Source organism: Aspergillus foveolatus, assembly GCF_047715535.1.
Source record: "Aspergillus foveolatus strain CBS 279.81 unplaced genomic scaffold BDW70scaffold_24, whole genome shotgun sequence".
Lineage (NCBI taxonomy): Eukaryota > Fungi > Ascomycota > Eurotiomycetes > Eurotiales > Aspergillaceae > Aspergillus > Aspergillus foveolatus.
Genome location: NW_027396088.1, coordinates 83,865 through 101,031, shown reverse-complemented (window position 1 = coordinate 101,031; position 17,167 = coordinate 83,865). Strand labels below are relative to the sequence as shown.

Below are 17,167 nucleotides of genomic sequence, written 5' to 3'. Positions count from 1 at the left end.
TCCTCTGCTTGCTGTGAGGTATGCTTTGTATGAACGCCTATTTTTCTTGCGCAGGACGCAGATAGCGCGGAGGCGTGGGGCGGATGCTGTTACAATCACAACCGTGCCCTCAGTCCTGATACAGATACTGTCAACATAGTCTGATACTGGATGAGCGTGTGAGGTAAGGGAGGAGAGTGGGGCGTACAAGAAGCTGATTGCCCAAAGAGCCAAGGAGTGGCTGAATTGAAGGGAGTCTAGGCGCTGAAGCTGTATAGTTCGAACGATCGCTGCGATCATTGCTCTAGGGGACATCATTAGTCTTCTTGTTTCATTGCAGTGCGCCGTGAAAATTCCCTACAGCAGACTCAAGGACAGAATCAAGCTCAGCACGATCTTACTCCAGCGGCGTACCTTCAATTTCAGGACCACGGCGACACTGGTGATGATCAGGATCAGGTCTGTAAACGCGTCGAATGCTATAAAATAGTTAGTTAAGCATATATCAACCGTCATTGGAAGAAGGACCATACCTCCCTGGAAATACCCCCAGCGCTGCAGCCTTCTTGCTCCAGGGCACTTTGTAAGCACGATTCTGGGGTCCCAAAGCCCTTCGATAGGGCTGCACTGTGTGTACTGCAAGACACAAGGGATGATACTAAAGATGAGCTGCAATACAATCAGGAGCCAAAGCAATTTTCGCCGCAGGTTATGCACCGATAGCACGGTTGCCAGCAGAAGGAGTATAAACGAGATTCGGCCACACAAGGGGGCTAGCACACCAAAGGGCATTCCAATCATCACGTACTTCAGCAAGCCGATCAGTTGTCCGTAATCGAGGGTTGTCACGTTCGATCCGAGGCCATGGTATGTGGAAACTGTTACCAGCGACGAGGCGATACCTTGTAGAATCTGGTTTATTTTGTGGGCGTCAGCATGCATAGCATTGATGGAGATCTTTTGGAAACGAACATAGGCTCCAACCATGACTAAATCGTCAACGGCAAACCTGCGCCGGACGGACAATTGCGAATAAGCACGCAGCGCCATGACAATGGTGCAGATGCTGTACTCAACCCAGATGGTAGCGTACAAAGCACTCTGGGAGATCGGCCTGATGTTTTCGACCTTCTGCGCCTCGCCCGGTCCAAATAAGGCAGGAAGGTACATATTTCAGCTGGTGGCCGTCAATAAAGCGGCGACTGTGCGTCTGCTGGTATCGCAAAATACGAGCACAGTAGGAACGGAGACGTAGAAGGTTAACGCACGCAAGGTTCGAGGACAAAAAATGACTGAATCCTGTGCACCTGTGCCCGGCTTATCGAAGTCTCTAGATGCTTTATAGAAGTGTATTCTGCGCGTCCGAGCTGACTAAATACTACGGTCTGCGTGCGATTGAGTTTAGAGATCGAGCTGTAGCCTAACATTGATCTCGGTAGATCCGCGGAATGATCCCTGTGTTTCTGGGCACTGAAGGTAATAATAACTGGAACGCTGCTATTGGATACATGGACGAGGGACCTCTCGATTATCGCTACTGAGACTGGACGACTTGGGAGGGTGATGGATACGCGTGCGCAGCATCTGAGCCGTGACAGCCGCGGAAGTATAAGTTGCATGGAAGCTTGATTTCGTTGGACTATGTACGCAAATAGGTTTCAAGTATGTTGCACGTACACTAGATAGAAAGGAAAAGGACAGGGAACGCGGTCGACGCGAGATACCCGATTTTACTGAACGAACAAACCCACGTACTCAGGGGCAACGCAATCAGTCACTGACCCAGTAACTGACGGCATCGCATCAATGGATGCTAACAGGTTGTACACTGGTGCGTGGAATACTCCCATGAAGAGACTGGGGCTAGTTAATTTTGAAGCCAGGTTTCATCTTGATGCAAGAACCAGACCAGAGCAGGCCCGGTCTCGAGCTAGCACTGGAGGAAGTAACGGCTGGCCTTGGCAACATAATCCATGAACCTTAATGCGATCAGCTGGCCCCTGGAAAACTAGATTGACTGCTGCGCTCAGCATGCGCTCAGCGTTGTACCAGGTCGGAATTAGATTGTGTAGCTCCTAGCCCAGGGTTCGTGTCAGAAAAAGCAGATCTTGGTCAGAGCCGCAGCGGATTGATTACTCTAGAACCGAACTTGAAGCTGTCTGCTACATATGGCAGATATGGCAGAAACTTGATGTCTTGGCTTCGCGCCGCTTAAGCTGCATTTGCTTGGTATCGGTGCTGGGATCTGCGCAGATACAGTTGACAGATGGACGGACACTTGCGGTACGTTCTTAACTTCAACTGGACTTTCTCCGGCGGGAGGAGGGGCCGAACTCGAGCTTGCATCCAGTCCAATGCTCGCGTCACCGGTACTCTTCCAATTGAGCAGTCTCAATCTCAGCCACAGTGGCGGCTCTTCATCAGCCCTCTCGGTAGGCTCGCTCGGGAAACACCTACCCCCCTTCCCCCGGCTCTCCCCCTTTCCATCTCAATCTGCTTGCCCACAGAAACATCCGCTTAGTCGCCATGTTTCGATGTGCATCCATCGACTCTTTCTTATACCGATTAGCATAGAAAAGATAAGCGTAAAGAGCAAAGATATATCCCAGCATTTGGATAGCCGTGAGAATATGCGCGCTGCGACTGTCAAACACGGCTCCCATCATCGGCAGAAAGACGGTCCCTCCCGAGATGGCGGCAAAGAGGAAACATCCGCCGGTCTCGGTGTGCCGACCAGGGCACAGAGAGCGGGTAAAGATAGTTGCGAAGCAGCACTGTGACCGGTATTAGATGGCTCGTCCCAGAGGGGGACAGGATGCATCGATTCAGAGCAAAAGACGAGAATGCACAGTCCGACCGAGTACACGCCGTGCTTATTCATAACCGCAATGGAGAAGACGACGCAAAGCGTCAGGTATGCCGGGAGTATGGATCGCGGCTTGAAGGCATTCGTCACTTGAAGACCCGTTGCGACAAAGCGGTTAAAGACGCAGAACTCCTGCGCGATTGGCAGGAGGCCGGCTGACCAATCACGGTTAGCGTCGAGTGATTCTACGACAACCGTATAGGTCTTAGCCAAGAAATAGCCCGCCTCAAGGCAAACGTTGATAAAATAACTAGCAGTGACACCTGCCCTCGAATGTAGCCGAACTGTCTCCACACCCCAAAAAAAGGACTGTACTCTTTCCATAACAGGAAAGGCTCCTGTCCCCCTTCGGTGATCATGCCCTCGAGCGCAGCTGTCGGCGTCGCTTATTTCAGGGAAAGGAGCGCGAATGAACAGGATGATCAGTAGAGCGGCGAGGCAGGCGGCCTGAAGATATACTCATCGCACGTTTTTGAGGCCTTAATCCAAGTAGAACGTGGGCGAGAAAAGATGTGCGAGAAAAGGAGACTTGACGGAGGTGCCCGCCCGCTGGACAGCCTGGGCAGATTCGAGCTGGATCTCAATGTATCGGGGCGAGCCGCAGATGGAGAGGAAGCTGGTCCCCGTCAGTCATTGAGACCATTCAGATACCACCTCGGGCCACGTACGGTTCAGCGGCTGTTTCAAGGGTGGATAGGCCGGCTACAACAAGCTATCATGTCAGCTGCGCCCAAACAGTGGTTGTGGGCCCCGGCTGTACAAACATGCTTCCGCAGAAACCCCCCAACGAATCCTTGACCCCGCTGGGCCAGAGATTAGGCAGCTTACGGCGAGAGTGGCGAGGCCTTCTTCGGATATAGGTCAGCCCGCCAGGCAGATCGTTGTATTGGATACCCACCCGTCATGAAGATGACGCGAAAGCCGAATCTGCGCACAGACCATTCGAAAATCCCCAAGGACACAGTAGGCGTCGAAGTACGAGGCCTGCAGACCCGCTTGACTTGCTCGCCGTGATGTTCAACGTCGTTTGGAAGTGGCGAGATGAGCACATATGAGCAGGCCGTAGGCGAAGCCCCAGAGGGGAAGATGATTTTGGCTGCTATGGTTTAGCCTAGTCTATTCGCGGACTGGTTGTCATGTACCTAGGGTATTTGTACCTAGAGCATTTGGAGAACGACTGGTGCAGCGTGAGATTGACTGCAGAGGTGATTGGGTCATCGCCTAGGTGATCTTGCGCTTCCGCAGAGTCATAGTTACCCAGTTGGTTAAGCGAAGGGTTAGAGGAGGACGGTATAAGATTAGAGATGTCTCAGGGTCTCACACTGAACGGTAATCTATACCAAACATTTATCCCATGATGATTCAGACTTCTCGGGGCAATCCATAGCGAAGTCGACAGAAGTTTCGTGATCACAGCCTTTTTACTGGCTTGGCTGGACAAGAGGAGCTGTAGAGCAAGCAAATGGGCGTCATCTGTGCAGGTGTTCGGGGCGCTTTATCCCGCATGAGGGCACCCAGCTGCTAACCCGGTGTCAAGGCCGGTCTCCAAGCAATCCCCCAGTGTTCAATTGTTTATTAACTAGTTACCTGTTTCGAACGAAAAAGCGAGGTCGACACGCATTCGTCTCGCCTACCTGCCCTACCCACTTGCCGGACGGCTAATCCCATGCTTTCCAATACGAATACGATGCTCAGCGCTCTGGCGAGGGGGGAACTGATAGACTGATGTCGATGTTTGATGCCCGTGTGCTATCATCCGGTCTCCTTCTGGCTACCTGCTCTGGCTCAGATTGGCTTTGGAGCGCAGGGCCATATGTCTTGGCTTAAAACTCACCAGGCCAGGACTGGCGCAGACAGAAATACCGTTACATGCTCGAGGAATCCTCTTTAGAAAGAGAAATTGAACGGGGCAACCCAGATGGTGGGATTGGGCCAGTCGACTCGGCGTCAGTAATCAGACGGACCCCGTAGAATTCGCCACACCCTTTCCAGGTGGCCGTTCATCCAACTTGACCCTGGAATCGGTTGCCATTGCTTCATTACGCTCCATAAAGCTAAACCGCTGCGCATGAATAATAGTGTTGTATAATACAATGGATATCGAGAGAGTCAGGTCAAGTCACTCCGAAAGATCTCACCCAGCGGAGGCTCTGTAAGCACAATAATTAGGCGGCCAATGGTTACTCCATCGAGAGTCGTGTAAATGGAGACCAAGAGAAAGGAACCAACCCATGTTCGCTATTTCTTTTGATTTGAAGGGCAGATTCTCGACGCTGTCTTGATGAGCTCTATACGGCCCACCCGCCTAATCAGCGCATGAGTATGCCGAACGATCACGCCCCCCATTGTGATGATGAATCTCATTCTTATCTTGAACGCCAAGTTAGGCGATTGGTCAATTGGTCAATTGGCTAACAGAACCGCCAAGGACTTGCTCGAGGACTGCAAGCAAGAGTAAGGACGGGACGGGCAGGTTGATAACCATCACATGGGACGTTGGATCACGTTGAGCTCCAGGATAAGCCGGTTGATCTTTTTGGGTCCTCACGTAATCAGCACAAAGTGAAGAGTGGTCTGGCCATGGTTGACCGGATGCGGACGGCCATATATCTTCCCAAGTACGGTATGGGAGAGGCTGTGCATGATTGGCTCCGCTGCATTACTTAACGCCCTGCGACATGGCCGTTGGCTGACAAAAGAGCCGGAATCTATTCCGGTTCTTAGTTAACCATGACATTCTTGATTGCAGCTCACCCGCAGCAGCATCTGCCTGGTTTATATTCTCGTCCAGCCCAGATTTCCCCGTGTGGACGTGCAATTACCTGCAGCGCGGGACCGAAGCCACCATGTCCCAGACGGTGACGACCCTACAAGAGCACGCCCACCATGACCACAGTGACCATGACCACGACCACCAAGCCAACACTCCACAAGCCACCGCCAAACCACTCAGTCGCGCTCAAGCTGTAACCGCCGTTATCGCCCTCTCAGGAGTCAGCTTCTTGAACACCACAGGCTCTGGCATCCTGACTGTCGCCCTCCCAGCCATATCAACCTCCCTCTCGCTTCCAGCCAACCTCCTTCTCTGGCCCGCTGCCGTCTATGCGCTCGCTGCCGGATGCACGCTCCTGACATTCGGGTCGCTCGCCGACGTGGTAGGCGACAAACGCGTTTGGTTGACGGGCAGTATCCTCTTCGCAGCCTTTACCCTGGCATGCGGTCTCGCCCAGACCGGGACGCAGTTGATAGTGTTCCGGACGCTCCTGGGTATTGCCGTGGCAATGTGTCTCCCCTGCGCAGTCAGCCTAATGACGAGAACATTCCCGTCGGGGAGGACGAGGAATTTGGGCTTTGCGACCATGGGGGTCGGACAGCCACTGGGGTACTCAGTTGGTCTGATCCTGGGAGGGATCTTTGCCGATTCGATTGGATGGCGATACGGGTACTATATCAGTGCTATCATCAGTGTTCTACTCTGTGTTCTAGCGTTTTGGAGTCTTCCGAATGAAACGCCCAGGCGCGAGCCCTGGATGAGAGGTTTGAAGGGAATCGACTGGATGGGCGCGCTGATAATCGGTGTCTCGTTAGCACTGCTCTCGTTCGTTCTGGCGTCAGTACTCTCCTGGACTTGGTTATACCCTCCTGATATGAGTGCAGTCAGATCACTGAGAGCTACCACAACTTAGGGGAGGCCTACATAATTACCCTCTTTGTGGTCTCGGTCGTCCTTCTCCCGACTTTTGTGCTCTGGGTAGGCTGGCAAGAGAGGAACGGTCGGCCGGCTCTCATCCCCAATGGCCTCTGGAAGAATACCTTGTTCAGCGCGACCTGCATCATAGTCTTCTTCGCCTGGGCTGTGTTAAACGCTCTGCAATATTTCACTTCTTTATAGTATGACCCTTCGCACGAACCGCTTCTCTGGACCAGCTGACGATACCAGTTTCCAAGAGATCCAGCACCACTCTGCTTTTAAATCGTCTCTCATGTTCTTGCCAATGGTGGTAGCAGGCGCGGCCACAAACATCTTCACCGGCTACACGGTCGACAAGATACCAGTTGGCGTACTGGTGTTCGCATCGGCAGTCATCAGCACAGTGTCTCCTCTCATCATGGCCCTGGTCAATCCGTCCTGGGGGTACTGGCGGGGTCCCTTCGTGGCAATGGTTCTAAGTCCTATTCAATCTGATGGTGCGTAGCTTGGGACCCATCCGTATATTCGTACCCGCTGACGATCCTACACTAGTTCTCTTCACGGTCTCTAACCTGATCATATCCCGAGCCTATCCAGGGCACAACCAGGCTCTTGCAGGTGCAGTCTTCAACTCAGTCTCTCAAGTTGGGAACTCCGTGGGACTCGCTGTCAGTGCCGCCATCGCTGCTTCCGTCACGGAACATTCTCAGCAGGATACCTTGAAGGGCTTCCAAGCAGCTTACTGGCTGATGTTCACGGCTATGATCGTGGTCTGCTTTGTAAGTTATTTCGGCCTTCGCGGTGGAGGATACGTGGGGAAGAAAAGCGAGTAGGGCAAATACATAGCTGGAGCATTTCAAGCATGTCATAGATTCGCATTCCCGGTGACACCATCCCATACTTCACATGAACAAATAGACCATTTCCAACTCATATTTCTGTGTCGGTCCGTCTCTTAGCTAACTCATGATCACGCACGCAATGCCCTCTGCATTTCCCTCTCTTGGTAAACCTGCCGGCCCACTGTAAAGACAGCACTAGGAACACTTTGGCGGAGAAGCCAGCGAACCAGAAAGCAAGGTGAGACAACGGATTCTCGAGCGGACATGATGGGCAGCATGTCTAGACCAGTCCGTTCTTGTTAGGCCTATTCGATATTTCCTGTTTGGGCGATCTACAGCGGCTGAATGGGACCGAGCACTCGGCAGTTGGCGTGGCCCCCGCTTCAGCTCGGCTGCCCGGTGGATCTGACTGTCCGCTATCTTTTCCTACTATCTTGCTGTGACTCCCCGACAGGCTGCATATCCAGATGCAGGGATATTACGCCTTGCATTACCATACTCAAGAAAGCCAGGCAATCTCACCCAACTCACACCTTCATGATTTACCGCTCGCACCATGGCACTTTCGTACAATCTTCAAGATCTTATCGCGACAGACATCGCAACCGCCCTTCCTAAGGATGCAGTGACCGAGGTCATCTCTCAAGCACCGTTTGCGTCTGTTCCCGGTATCTTCAACCTACGTGACATCAGCGGTACGGCTTCGCCTCTGTATCCCTTTTCGGTTAACCTGCGATCCGGTCTCGTATATCGAGCGGGTGCCCCGGCCCCGACATTCACAGAACAAGGTCGAGCTGCACTGAACACCCTCGGTATCAAGAAGATCTTCGATCTACGCCGAGTCGATGAGCGCATCAAAAATCCCAGCCCTGTCATTGACGGCGTCGAGGTTGTATGGATTCCGTACGCAGAAGGGGTTGCCCGGCCGGCGTCTGTCCGGAACCTTGAAGGATCTATGGAGCAGGTTGTGGAAATGTACATGGGGTATCTGGAGACGCATGTGCCGATCTACAAGGCCGTCTTTGAGCACATTCGGGACGAGCCAGAGACGCCATTCCTCTTCCACTGTTCTGGTGAGTCTCGTACCAACCGGATACTAGAAGGAAAAGGAAAAAAAAAAAGAAAGAAAAGAGAAAGAAAGAAAGAAAGAAAACTAACGGAGATCGATGGCTTAGCCGGTAAAGACCGCACAGGTGTTCTCGCAGCCTTAATCCATCGTCTGGCAGGAAGCTCCGACGAGGCCCTTATCCTCGACTTCACCCTAACCCGTGTTGGACTTGAGCCGGGTCGCGCGGCGCTCCTGAAGATGATGCAAAGTGTGTACGGCGAGTCGGTGCTCGAGAACCCGGTCCTGCCGGTGGTCTGGGGAGTTCACGGTAGCGGCATGGTGGCGTTCTTGGAGGCTCTCGATGAAGAGTATGGTGGAGTGACTGGGTATCTGAAGAATGCACTTGGATTTTCGGACAATGATCTCGAGGTCATGAAGGCGAACCTTTTACTGAATCCGGAGTCGGGCAGTCGCCTGTGATAGAACCTGAGAGGAAGCTGTAGGAATGTGTTGCTATCAATTTTAATATCTGAGGCCAGCTAGTTATGCAGACGCATGCACGGTCGCTCTTTCTATTTTGGGTAGCCCATATTTATGTCACTAAATTATGCTCTCCAAAAATGCCATGCACGTGATTCCGCCCGGCGGTGAAACGTCGGTCCGACAATATTTTCTTGCTCTCTTCCATGCCACTACTTATCGCAGCAAATCCTCACGCCGGGTTGTCGGACTCTCCTTTCAGTACAGTAGAGCTTGACCACTATACATTTTTTTGACACAATGGGTATTGCAAAGAAAACCAAGAAGTTCGCGCAGGTCTGTCGTCACCAAACTCGAACTTGACCGGAGACAGTCGCTGATACTCAGCAGATGAAGCGCACGATCAAAGCCCGCGACGAACGACTCAAGAAACCAGAACCGCCGAAGAAGAAGCCTGACGAGATCGTCCGCCATGTCCAAGCCGCTCCGACAAACCTGTTCTTCGCTGCGAATACCGCTCTCGGTCCCCCTTACCGTGTCCTGGTCGATACCAACTTCGTCTCCCACGCTATCCGCGCGAAGCTCGATCTACTCCCGGCGATGATGGATTTGTGCGTGGATATCTGACTTGTACTGGATTGTCATATGCTGATGCGGTTGGATTAGATTATATGCGAAGTGTATCCCGACGTTCACAGACTGCACGATTGCGGAATTAGAAAAGCTGGGTGACAAGTACCGTCTGGCGCTGAGGGTTGCAAAGGATCCGCGGTGGGAGCGGGTCAAGTGCTCGCACAAAGGCACCTATGCCGATGACTGTCTCGTTGATAGGGTGAGTTCTCCCGTCATTGAATTCTTTGGGTCCGCGATCCGCTAACGCATGACAGGTAACGAAACACCGCATCTACCTTGTCGCAACAAACGATAAAGATCTCTGTCGCCGACTCCGCAAGATTCCCGGTGTGCCAATCATGAAAGTTGCCCGAGGAAAATTCACAATTGAGAAGCTGCCGGACGCTTTGGATTAGTGGCATCACCATTCGGTGCTTCTCGACATCTACAGCATATCGCCGATGCTGTCTCCCACCCTGCATTTGCCGCAGTTCAGGTCCTGCGATTATCGGATGTGCTCTCTTATGACTTCGCATTGCAACCGCCGATCCATCGCACAGTCCGCCTGTGGGCAGGACGCAGTTCCGAAAAGACTTGACACTGGTAATGGGCCAATTGAACGTAATGTAAACTCGTTATGGGCTTGTGGTGGCTGAGTATCTAGCCAAGGCATACAGGAGCGAAAGCTGACGAGGCTGCTCCAATCTAAAGGATGGAAAAATATCCGTTTACATCTCCAACACCTCCACTATTCCAGTACTAGTGTAGTTCCGCTCCATTTATTATTGTAGACCCGTAGCATCTTATGATCTTCCTTCGAATAGCAGCCCTTCTGGCGTTACAGTGCTTGGGCTGATGAAAGATTGCTATCGATGACTCCAATTGAGTTTCGCCCGAGCATCGGAGGAACCGCTTATCAGCCTCGTCTGCGGGGATCCTTAAATCCCCCCTCATCGCCCAGTAATTCATCGACTTCGCCAGAATCAACCGTCAAAGATCCAAAAAAATGTCAGAAAAAGAGACGATTGTAGTCATTGGGTATAAATTCCACGCCAAACACCATAAAAACCGAGGACTGACCTTCCCAGCGCCGGTGTTATCGGGCTCTCTACAGCTCTTCACCTTCAACAATTCATCTCTCCATCACAACAAATCCTCATCGTCGCCCGTGACTGGCCCAGCACCACGTCCGTCAACTACGCCTCGCCTTGGGCCGGCGCCCACTACCGCCCCGTCCCTGGCTCCTCGCCGCAGGCCCTCCGTGAGGAGAAGCAGGCCCGCCGCACATACGACCATTTCAAACGCGAAGCGAAAGTGCCAGGCTCCGGCGTCGAGTGGACAGAAGGCATTGAGCACCTGGAGTCTCCGCCGCCGGAATACCTTACCGAGAATGCTCTCGCGAACTACACACACCTCGACGGGTTTCGGCAGTTGCAGCCAAGCGAACTTCCAGAGGGCGTCAAGTGGGGTGTGCGCTACAATACTTTTACGATCAACTCGCCTGTTTACTGCGCTTATATGTTAAGGAGGTTTGTGCTGAAAGGTGGGCTGGTGAAGGAGTATTCGCTTGCCAATGTACAGGAGGCGTTTTATCTTGCCGAAAATGTACGGACCGTGGTGAATTGCTCTGGGCTTGGGTTTGGAGACCCAAAGTCGTTTATTATCCGGGGTAAGTCATACCGCGGATCAAATGACGGCTAATCCTGCGCTAACATGGCATACCAGGCCAAACTTGCCTCGTCCGCAACCCGTGCTCTGTGACGATCACCCGTCAGAACTCTGACGGCTCCTGGTCCTTTTGCATTCCCCGCCCTCTCGAGGGCGGAACCATCATCGGCGGAACGAAACAACCGCACAACTGGGACCCAAACCCGTCGCTGGAGACGCGAGAGACCCTCCTCCGCAATGCGAGCAAATGGTTCCCGTTCGCACCGGCGAGCGGCGGCAAGTTCGATGTCATCCGTGATATTGTTGGACGACGTCCAGCGCGCCAGGGAGGAATGCGAATCGAGGTTGAGAAAGTTGGTGATGGAAAGACTATCGTCCATGGATACGGTGCAGCTGGACGAGGTTATGAATTATCTTGGGGAGTTGCGGAGGACGTGGTGAAACTGATCAGGGATGAGGGCCTGGTGCTAGAGAGAGCATCGCTTTAGGTAAAGGATCACCTATATGCCCAAGCGATGGCTCTTGATATATAATCACCGAACACATTTTGTACTGATAAGCATTTTAGGCTGGCACGTGCTAATGTATCTTATGGGAATATATATTTGACCCAGCAATGACGATATCACCACAACGTTATTTCGTTGTTACTCTGCCGCCTAGCGAGCGAAAAGCTGACTTCAAGACACAGTTAGTCCTATTTGATGGTTTATTTAACTTCTAGGCCTCTTTGCTGCCACCGGCAACAACGTTACCAGCTTCTTTGCCATCTCGCTGAACCTCAGGATCAACCCCAAAGGATAAACAAGCTCTGCTTCAATCCCAAAGTGGCATGACCTCACATATTTCTCTTATTTCTCAATTATCAAGGATTCCCAAGTTCCCGAGTTACGGTTCTGAAGCAATTGTGATAAAGAGAATGGCCTGACCAGCTAGACTAAATAAACAGTGAGAACAATCAATGCAATATATCGTTTAGGCCCTTGAGGTCTACGTGTCAAGTAGATTTGCGTTTTCTCTGTACTTGTGAAGTGGTGCTTACCCAGACTCCTTCTCTTCCTACATTTCCCTTGCCGCACCGCAACTACCGTTCGTGTGAGGTTCACATGCGATTGTTTCTCCCACCTTATTACTTGCCGACAACACAGTATACTTACAGCCGTGCTTACTGCGCGGGCTAGCAATGAGAAGTGTAATGTTCGACGCTGAGGGAAACCACTATTAGATGAGATCTTTGCGGGTCACAAGAAGGTCTCAGTCTATGCACCGAGGTATAGCAGTAAAGACATACCAATGGTACTTGTACCGGGTCGATACTCGATATGTCTTCAACTCGTGAGCTACGCCTGTGGCATATCAGGCACTATCGGCGCTCCCTATAACAACCTCAGCCGCACGGCGACACAACAGGCAATGAGGATGACCGAAGCAAAGACGCCTACAATCCCAAAGAACCATGCCAACGACTCGACTTCCTGCCCCGGCACCGTGACATTCATTCCAAACAGCCCCGTGATCATCTGCAGCGGCACAAATATCGTGGCGAGCACGGTCACCTTGCTCAGTCCATTGTTCAATCGGACACTCAGCCGCATATTGTTCACCCCGGTCTGTGCAAGGAAATTCGATTGCAGGCGACTCGTGATTTCGTCCAAGTGTGCCAGCTCCCCAAGGATCGTCACTAGATGGTCCTGGACGTCGCTTAGATAGACGAGCAGATCTCCCTCTGGGAACGTATGTTGTAAGGCTTTTGTCTGGCACCGTTTAAGGAAACCGTTGAGGACATCCGATTTGCCCGACAATGAGTGCGTGAGGTGGTTGATTCGCTTGCGGATACTGTAGATTCGCAGCATCAACGGCGCCATGTCATCGTCGCGGGCTGTGAAGATCTCGTCTTGGATAGACTCGGACTGCCGCGAGATCGTGTCCATATATGGCGCAAAGCTGTCGACTACGTCGTCACTGTGGACTGTCAATAAATTCATCATTCAAATGTGATTGAGGAAGGGGGGGGATGCGGGGAAACAATGGCCGGATGGAGTGCGGACAACGTACAATATCGCGTAGCAGATCCAGTCGCTTGAGAGCACGGACGGATCATGGAGTCTTGAAATTCGACTTCGAACGCGAGACGCATGTTCGCATCCACCGGCGGAAAAGGTCACTGTGCCCTTACTGAACACCAAGATGTAGAGCATCGTCATACCAGAGGGCGTCGGAGGTAGATGCTCTTGCTGCTTTGGCTCTGCATTATTATCGTCAATCGGCGATGTCAAAGTCCGAAGCGAAATGAGATAGTAGCCCGGGAATGTCTCAATCTTCTGGCGCGGTTCTTGCAGGGCGATGTCCTCGACCGTTAGGGGATGAATGGAGAACCTGCGAGCCACAGCGGCCACGTCTGCTTCTGTGGCGTCGTGGACGTCAAGCCACCAGGTACCTGCAACTGAACTTTCATCTATTCTGTCGAACTCCGGGGCCAGTTCTTCCCATTGTGAAGCTTGTTTTATCTGCTGCGTCTGGCAGGAGAAGTGTGTGAACCGGGAGACCTTTTCAGTGGCCATCTCCAATTAGGCTGCAGCGAAAATCGCAGGGAGAAATATAGAAAAGCCCCATCCAACCGTGTTGATCGACTTGACTCATGGATTTCTTCCATATGTGAAGGCTGCGGGAGGGAATAAATCAGCAAGGAAAGGCTCTTCGTTGGGAAGACGACAATACCGAAACCAAGATGATATTCTAGCCAGCCCTAGGAAAAATGTGTACATATAAATATTCCCCCTGGACCAGGGATTTCTTTCATCCGCCCTGATTGGGCTCTGTTGCCCTGTAGGGCTAAGAATGTAGATGAAGTCCACTCGGCCACCCCATCCAGTGCATTCTTGACTCTTCGACCCCACTGGCTGGTGCCTCGCAGTATACCAGGCAGCACAATTCAATCGGCAATTCCCACTTGACGCTGACGCCTCTCGAAGAGTCGGCCAAGATAGCAGGTGCCTTGTTGGGAAGCAGTTCTGCTTCTCTGTATCTTATTATTTCTCATTACTGAACCCTTCCGAGTATGTATCTTCTACAGCCGCTTCACACTTTGGCACGTGAACCAGTATAGATTGAAGGAGGAGAGTATTTTGAGATGGCCAGCTTTCTTGTGTAAGCTCACCCGCACTCTATTCCAGAAAGCTTAAGCTTCGTTTACGAGACCTTACTGACGCTAGTCGCCCGTGTAGTCGGCTTGTGAGGACTGTCCTGAGTGCCGTGTGGCTATTCCTCCTTCGGCCGCTGGGGACGTTTATAATAACCGGCGGTGTCATTACCCTACTTCGATATCTCCTCTCTGCATGGTGCATGGCAGAGTACGACTACGACTTGTTATAGCCAGTATGGACCTGCTTGTCCATCTGCACACACCAAACTAACCCACGGTAGTTACAAAGATCGCCGTTGCCGCATACAACATCTGACGAAAAGTCAGGTTTTTAGTTTCACTGGCACTATGGCAAGTGCAAGGCGAGCCAGAAGATAATAAGTGCCAAAAAAAAAGCGTAGATTTAGAAGGGGAAGAGAGAAGTTTGAGAAGGCTGTATGCTATTCCATAAGATGATCCCGTCCGGCGGGCCCTATGTACAGAGAATATCATATATCCATAACAATCCTGCACGCTTCCCCCCACACAACCTCTCCGGCCAATTCCAACAGATATCGCTCGCGATGATCTAGTAGAGTTTGAGCTTCTTTATGTAGGAATCGCCGGGTCTCCTGCTCCATCCGAGCCCTCTCAGTGTCTGATCCAACCGTCAAGTCTTCAACGGAGACGGTGACTCTCCCTGGCGCGGCGAACAGTCGGTGATCAGACCAGTTTTGTAGAAGAGATATCGAGAACGATTGAAACATCTGATTCTCACTGATGAACGTGAGGTTAGCCTCCAAAGATCCAGCATCGGCAAGGTGCTGGAGCCTGCTCCGTACTCCTTCCACGGCCGCCAGCGAAGCCAGAATCTCGACCGCGCCGTCGCCTTCACCTTGATGCTTCTCCTCTGCCGCTTTCCTATCTTGTGGATTGAGTAGGACCGGTCGATCGTAGCCGAGCTTCATCCTCCAGAACAGATTGCTGGCGATCATAACAATAACGCATGGAATCAGCACAACGTACCCCCACCACATTTTTGCGGTCACCATAGATGCCATCCCAGATACCAGCCCGGTCATTCCATTGACTGCCGCATGCCACTGGAACCTGCGCACTCGGTGCCGGAGTTTTGCTCGAATGCTCCGCACGGTCGGATCACGCTTGCAGGCAGCGTACCGGAGCTGGAACCGGTAGACCAGATAGGCCGACCAGAACCCGTTCAGGACGCCGAACAGAGCAGCGCAGCCGTTGCCGACGAAGCCAGAGAGCAGGTTGCTGGCCTGGAAGACGCGGTGGTCGGCGCCCCAGATAGCCATGATTGTGCCCGTGCCCACCAGTAAAGCGCCGACTCCAAGGAAGAGGTCCATGAGCATGCGATCAATAGCCTCGGTGCCCAGCTCGCGCGCGTTCACGCCCAGTATAGCTGATGTCTTTTCATTGCGAAACGCGACGGACTGAAGCGCCTTGCGCTCGGAATACAGGAGCGACACGTTCCTCCAGCTGAGATACAGGTCCCTCGCGGCGACAAGAGAGACGAGGAGCGCGATAGGACCGCCGATGGCCATAAGGAGCATCGCATGGCGAGGCACGGGGATCTCGTTCCACACGTTCGCCGCAAAGTCGCCGGCGTTGGCGAGCTCGAGGTATCCCACCCCGGCGAGAAGGTTGTTCTTGAGCGCTGGATGACCAACGACACGAAATCTTCCTCGTCTAGAACGTTCGAGAGCGATTGTTGTCCGGTCCATCGTGTGTGGTGAAGACTGCAGTGGTATCTCCCGTGGCGGCTGCCCCCGAACTGGCCATCGACGACGACGAGGGTCTGAAAAGGAAGGAACGGGCTCAGGGAAGCCAGGAGGATGCACTGAAGAACTTGGCATCGCCCTGTAGGGCTGAGCCGGTTACCCGATGGAGTGTGCACTGGGAACTGCTCACAGTTGCAACGGGGAATGATCATCGGCTTACTGGTGGGCCTGCTGCTAGGCATCACCATTTCATGTACCATTCCATGTGCCCATTTCTCGCCTGAAAATTACCAGAACACGCAAACGCATCATTGGCCTGACGGTATACAACTGCGCCTTTGCAAGGCAATGGCCTAGAGCAACCTGACCCCTTCCTCTTCCTCGCGTGTCCGCTCGCTTCTACGATGCGTCCTGAGGCCAGTTGATTCTGAGTATCCCATCACACCCGAATGATCATAGGTTCTTTAGAGATTTCTTTGGAGTCTCTTCAAAAAGGGCCGGATAACGGGTTTCAGAGTTGAGCTAGCGTAGGGTACGGATGCCATAGCACGAACGGATGGGATGCGGATAGGGTGTTGACGCAGGACCCTGCATTTCCAACAGGATATATTATCAAAACAGAGCCGACGAAGCATAACATGTTCGATCAATAACCAGCAAACCCTGGTTCATTGCGACGGCATAGTCTGTAATGTGGATCGGCCAGCAGGAGCTTTTTTACCCCCACTCCTTCTGCTTCTTCCAGAAGGTTTGTTCCGGTGATGAAGCTCGCACTGCGGCTTTAGAATCTCCAAGGCGTTGGCAATATCCCGACAGTCTGGCCCTTGCGACCGGATCCTGTGCAATAGCGATGTGCGGAATCTGGCGATCAGCCCGGCAATGTCGTGGGCCCGCCGGTGCCGATATAAGCCCCCTATATGGAGTTGCACGTGCCCCATCCCCCGTGGTTCGCCTCATATTTTAGCGGCGTCTTTTGCGGTGCGTTACTGTTTATCACAAAGACTGACCCGGTATATGCCGTAAGCTCCTGCTACGGAGCATTTGCGCGAATCGGGACATGTGACAAGCTCTGCTGCGGCCGCAGTCGGAAGATGCTTCAGTCTGGCAGCAAAAGT

General features: G+C 52.5%; 8 protein-coding genes across 8 annotated transcripts; 4 read left to right on the top strand and 4 right to left on the bottom strand.

The window, feature by feature from the left end:
* Positions 1-336: 336 nt before the first annotated feature.
* Positions 337-1,029, bottom strand: BDW70DRAFT_150276 (uncharacterized protein; the record flags this gene model as incomplete). The annotated part of the gene is made up of 3 exons (XM_073739132.1): positions 337-458; positions 513-891; positions 952-1,029. 3 exons carry the CDS (start codon positions 1,027-1,029, stop codon positions 337-339), a joined length of 579 nt encoding a protein of 192 aa, XP_073595928.1.
* A 2,299-nt stretch (positions 1,030-3,328) lies between these two features.
* BDW70DRAFT_51917 (uncharacterized protein) lies at positions 3,329-4,216 on the bottom strand. Its single transcript, XM_073744181.1, has 4 exons — positions 4,003-4,216; positions 3,744-3,941; positions 3,610-3,693; positions 3,329-3,547 (listed from the first exon to the last, which is right to left on the bottom strand). Exons 1-4 carry the CDS (start codon positions 4,061-4,063, stop codon positions 3,489-3,491), a joined length of 402 nt encoding a protein of 133 aa, XP_073595927.1. The 5' UTR covers positions 4,064-4,216; the 3' UTR covers positions 3,329-3,488.
* Positions 4,217-5,691: 1,475 nt separating this feature from the next.
* Positions 5,692-7,369, top strand: BDW70DRAFT_150275 (major facilitator superfamily domain-containing protein; the record flags this gene model as incomplete). The annotated part of the gene is made up of 4 exons (XM_073739131.1): positions 5,692-6,455; positions 6,503-6,736; positions 6,786-7,033; positions 7,089-7,369. The coding sequence occupies 4 exons, from the start codon at positions 5,692-5,694 to the stop codon at positions 7,367-7,369; spliced, it is 1,527 nt and encodes a 508-aa protein (XP_073595926.1).
* Positions 7,370-7,825: 456 nt separating this feature from the next.
* Positions 7,826-9,084, top strand: BDW70DRAFT_136299 (tyrosine-protein phosphatase). Its single transcript, XM_073736838.1, has 2 exons — positions 7,826-8,451; positions 8,554-9,084. Exons 1-2 carry the CDS (start codon positions 7,935-7,937, stop codon positions 8,904-8,906), a joined length of 870 nt encoding a protein of 289 aa, XP_073595925.1. The 5' UTR covers positions 7,826-7,934; the 3' UTR covers positions 8,907-9,084.
* A 52-nt stretch (positions 9,085-9,136) lies between these two features.
* BDW70DRAFT_136297 (rRNA-processing FCF1 family protein) lies at positions 9,137-10,257 on the top strand. Its single transcript, XM_073736837.1, has 4 exons — positions 9,137-9,242; positions 9,297-9,517; positions 9,573-9,738; positions 9,794-10,257. The coding sequence occupies exons 1-4, from the start codon at positions 9,207-9,209 to the stop codon at positions 9,932-9,934; spliced, it is 564 nt and encodes a 187-aa protein (XP_073595924.1). The 5' UTR covers positions 9,137-9,206; the 3' UTR covers positions 9,935-10,257.
* A 97-nt stretch (positions 10,258-10,354) lies between these two features.
* On the top strand, positions 10,355-11,908 carry BDW70DRAFT_136295 (FAD-dependent oxidoreductase). Its single transcript, XM_073736836.1, has 3 exons — positions 10,355-10,556; positions 10,607-11,187; positions 11,244-11,908. The coding sequence occupies exons 1-3, from the start codon at positions 10,525-10,527 to the stop codon at positions 11,672-11,674; spliced, it is 1,044 nt and encodes a 347-aa protein (XP_073595923.1). The 5' UTR covers positions 10,355-10,524; the 3' UTR covers positions 11,675-11,908.
* A 556-nt stretch (positions 11,909-12,464) lies between these two features.
* Positions 12,465-13,880, bottom strand: BDW70DRAFT_51855 (magnesium transporter CorA family protein). Its single transcript, XM_073744180.1, has 2 exons — positions 13,242-13,880; positions 12,465-13,148 (listed from the first exon to the last, which is right to left on the bottom strand). Exons 1-2 carry the CDS (start codon positions 13,745-13,747, stop codon positions 12,563-12,565), a joined length of 1,092 nt encoding a protein of 363 aa, XP_073595922.1. The 5' UTR covers positions 13,748-13,880; the 3' UTR covers positions 12,465-12,562.
* Positions 13,881-14,816: 936 nt separating this feature from the next.
* Positions 14,817-16,055, bottom strand: BDW70DRAFT_150272 (uncharacterized protein; the record flags this gene model as incomplete). The annotated part of the gene is made up of 1 exon (XM_073739130.1): positions 14,817-16,055. One exon carries the CDS (start codon positions 16,053-16,055, stop codon positions 14,817-14,819), a length of 1,239 nt encoding a protein of 412 aa, XP_073595921.1.
* Positions 16,056-17,167: the final 1,112 nt, after the last annotated feature.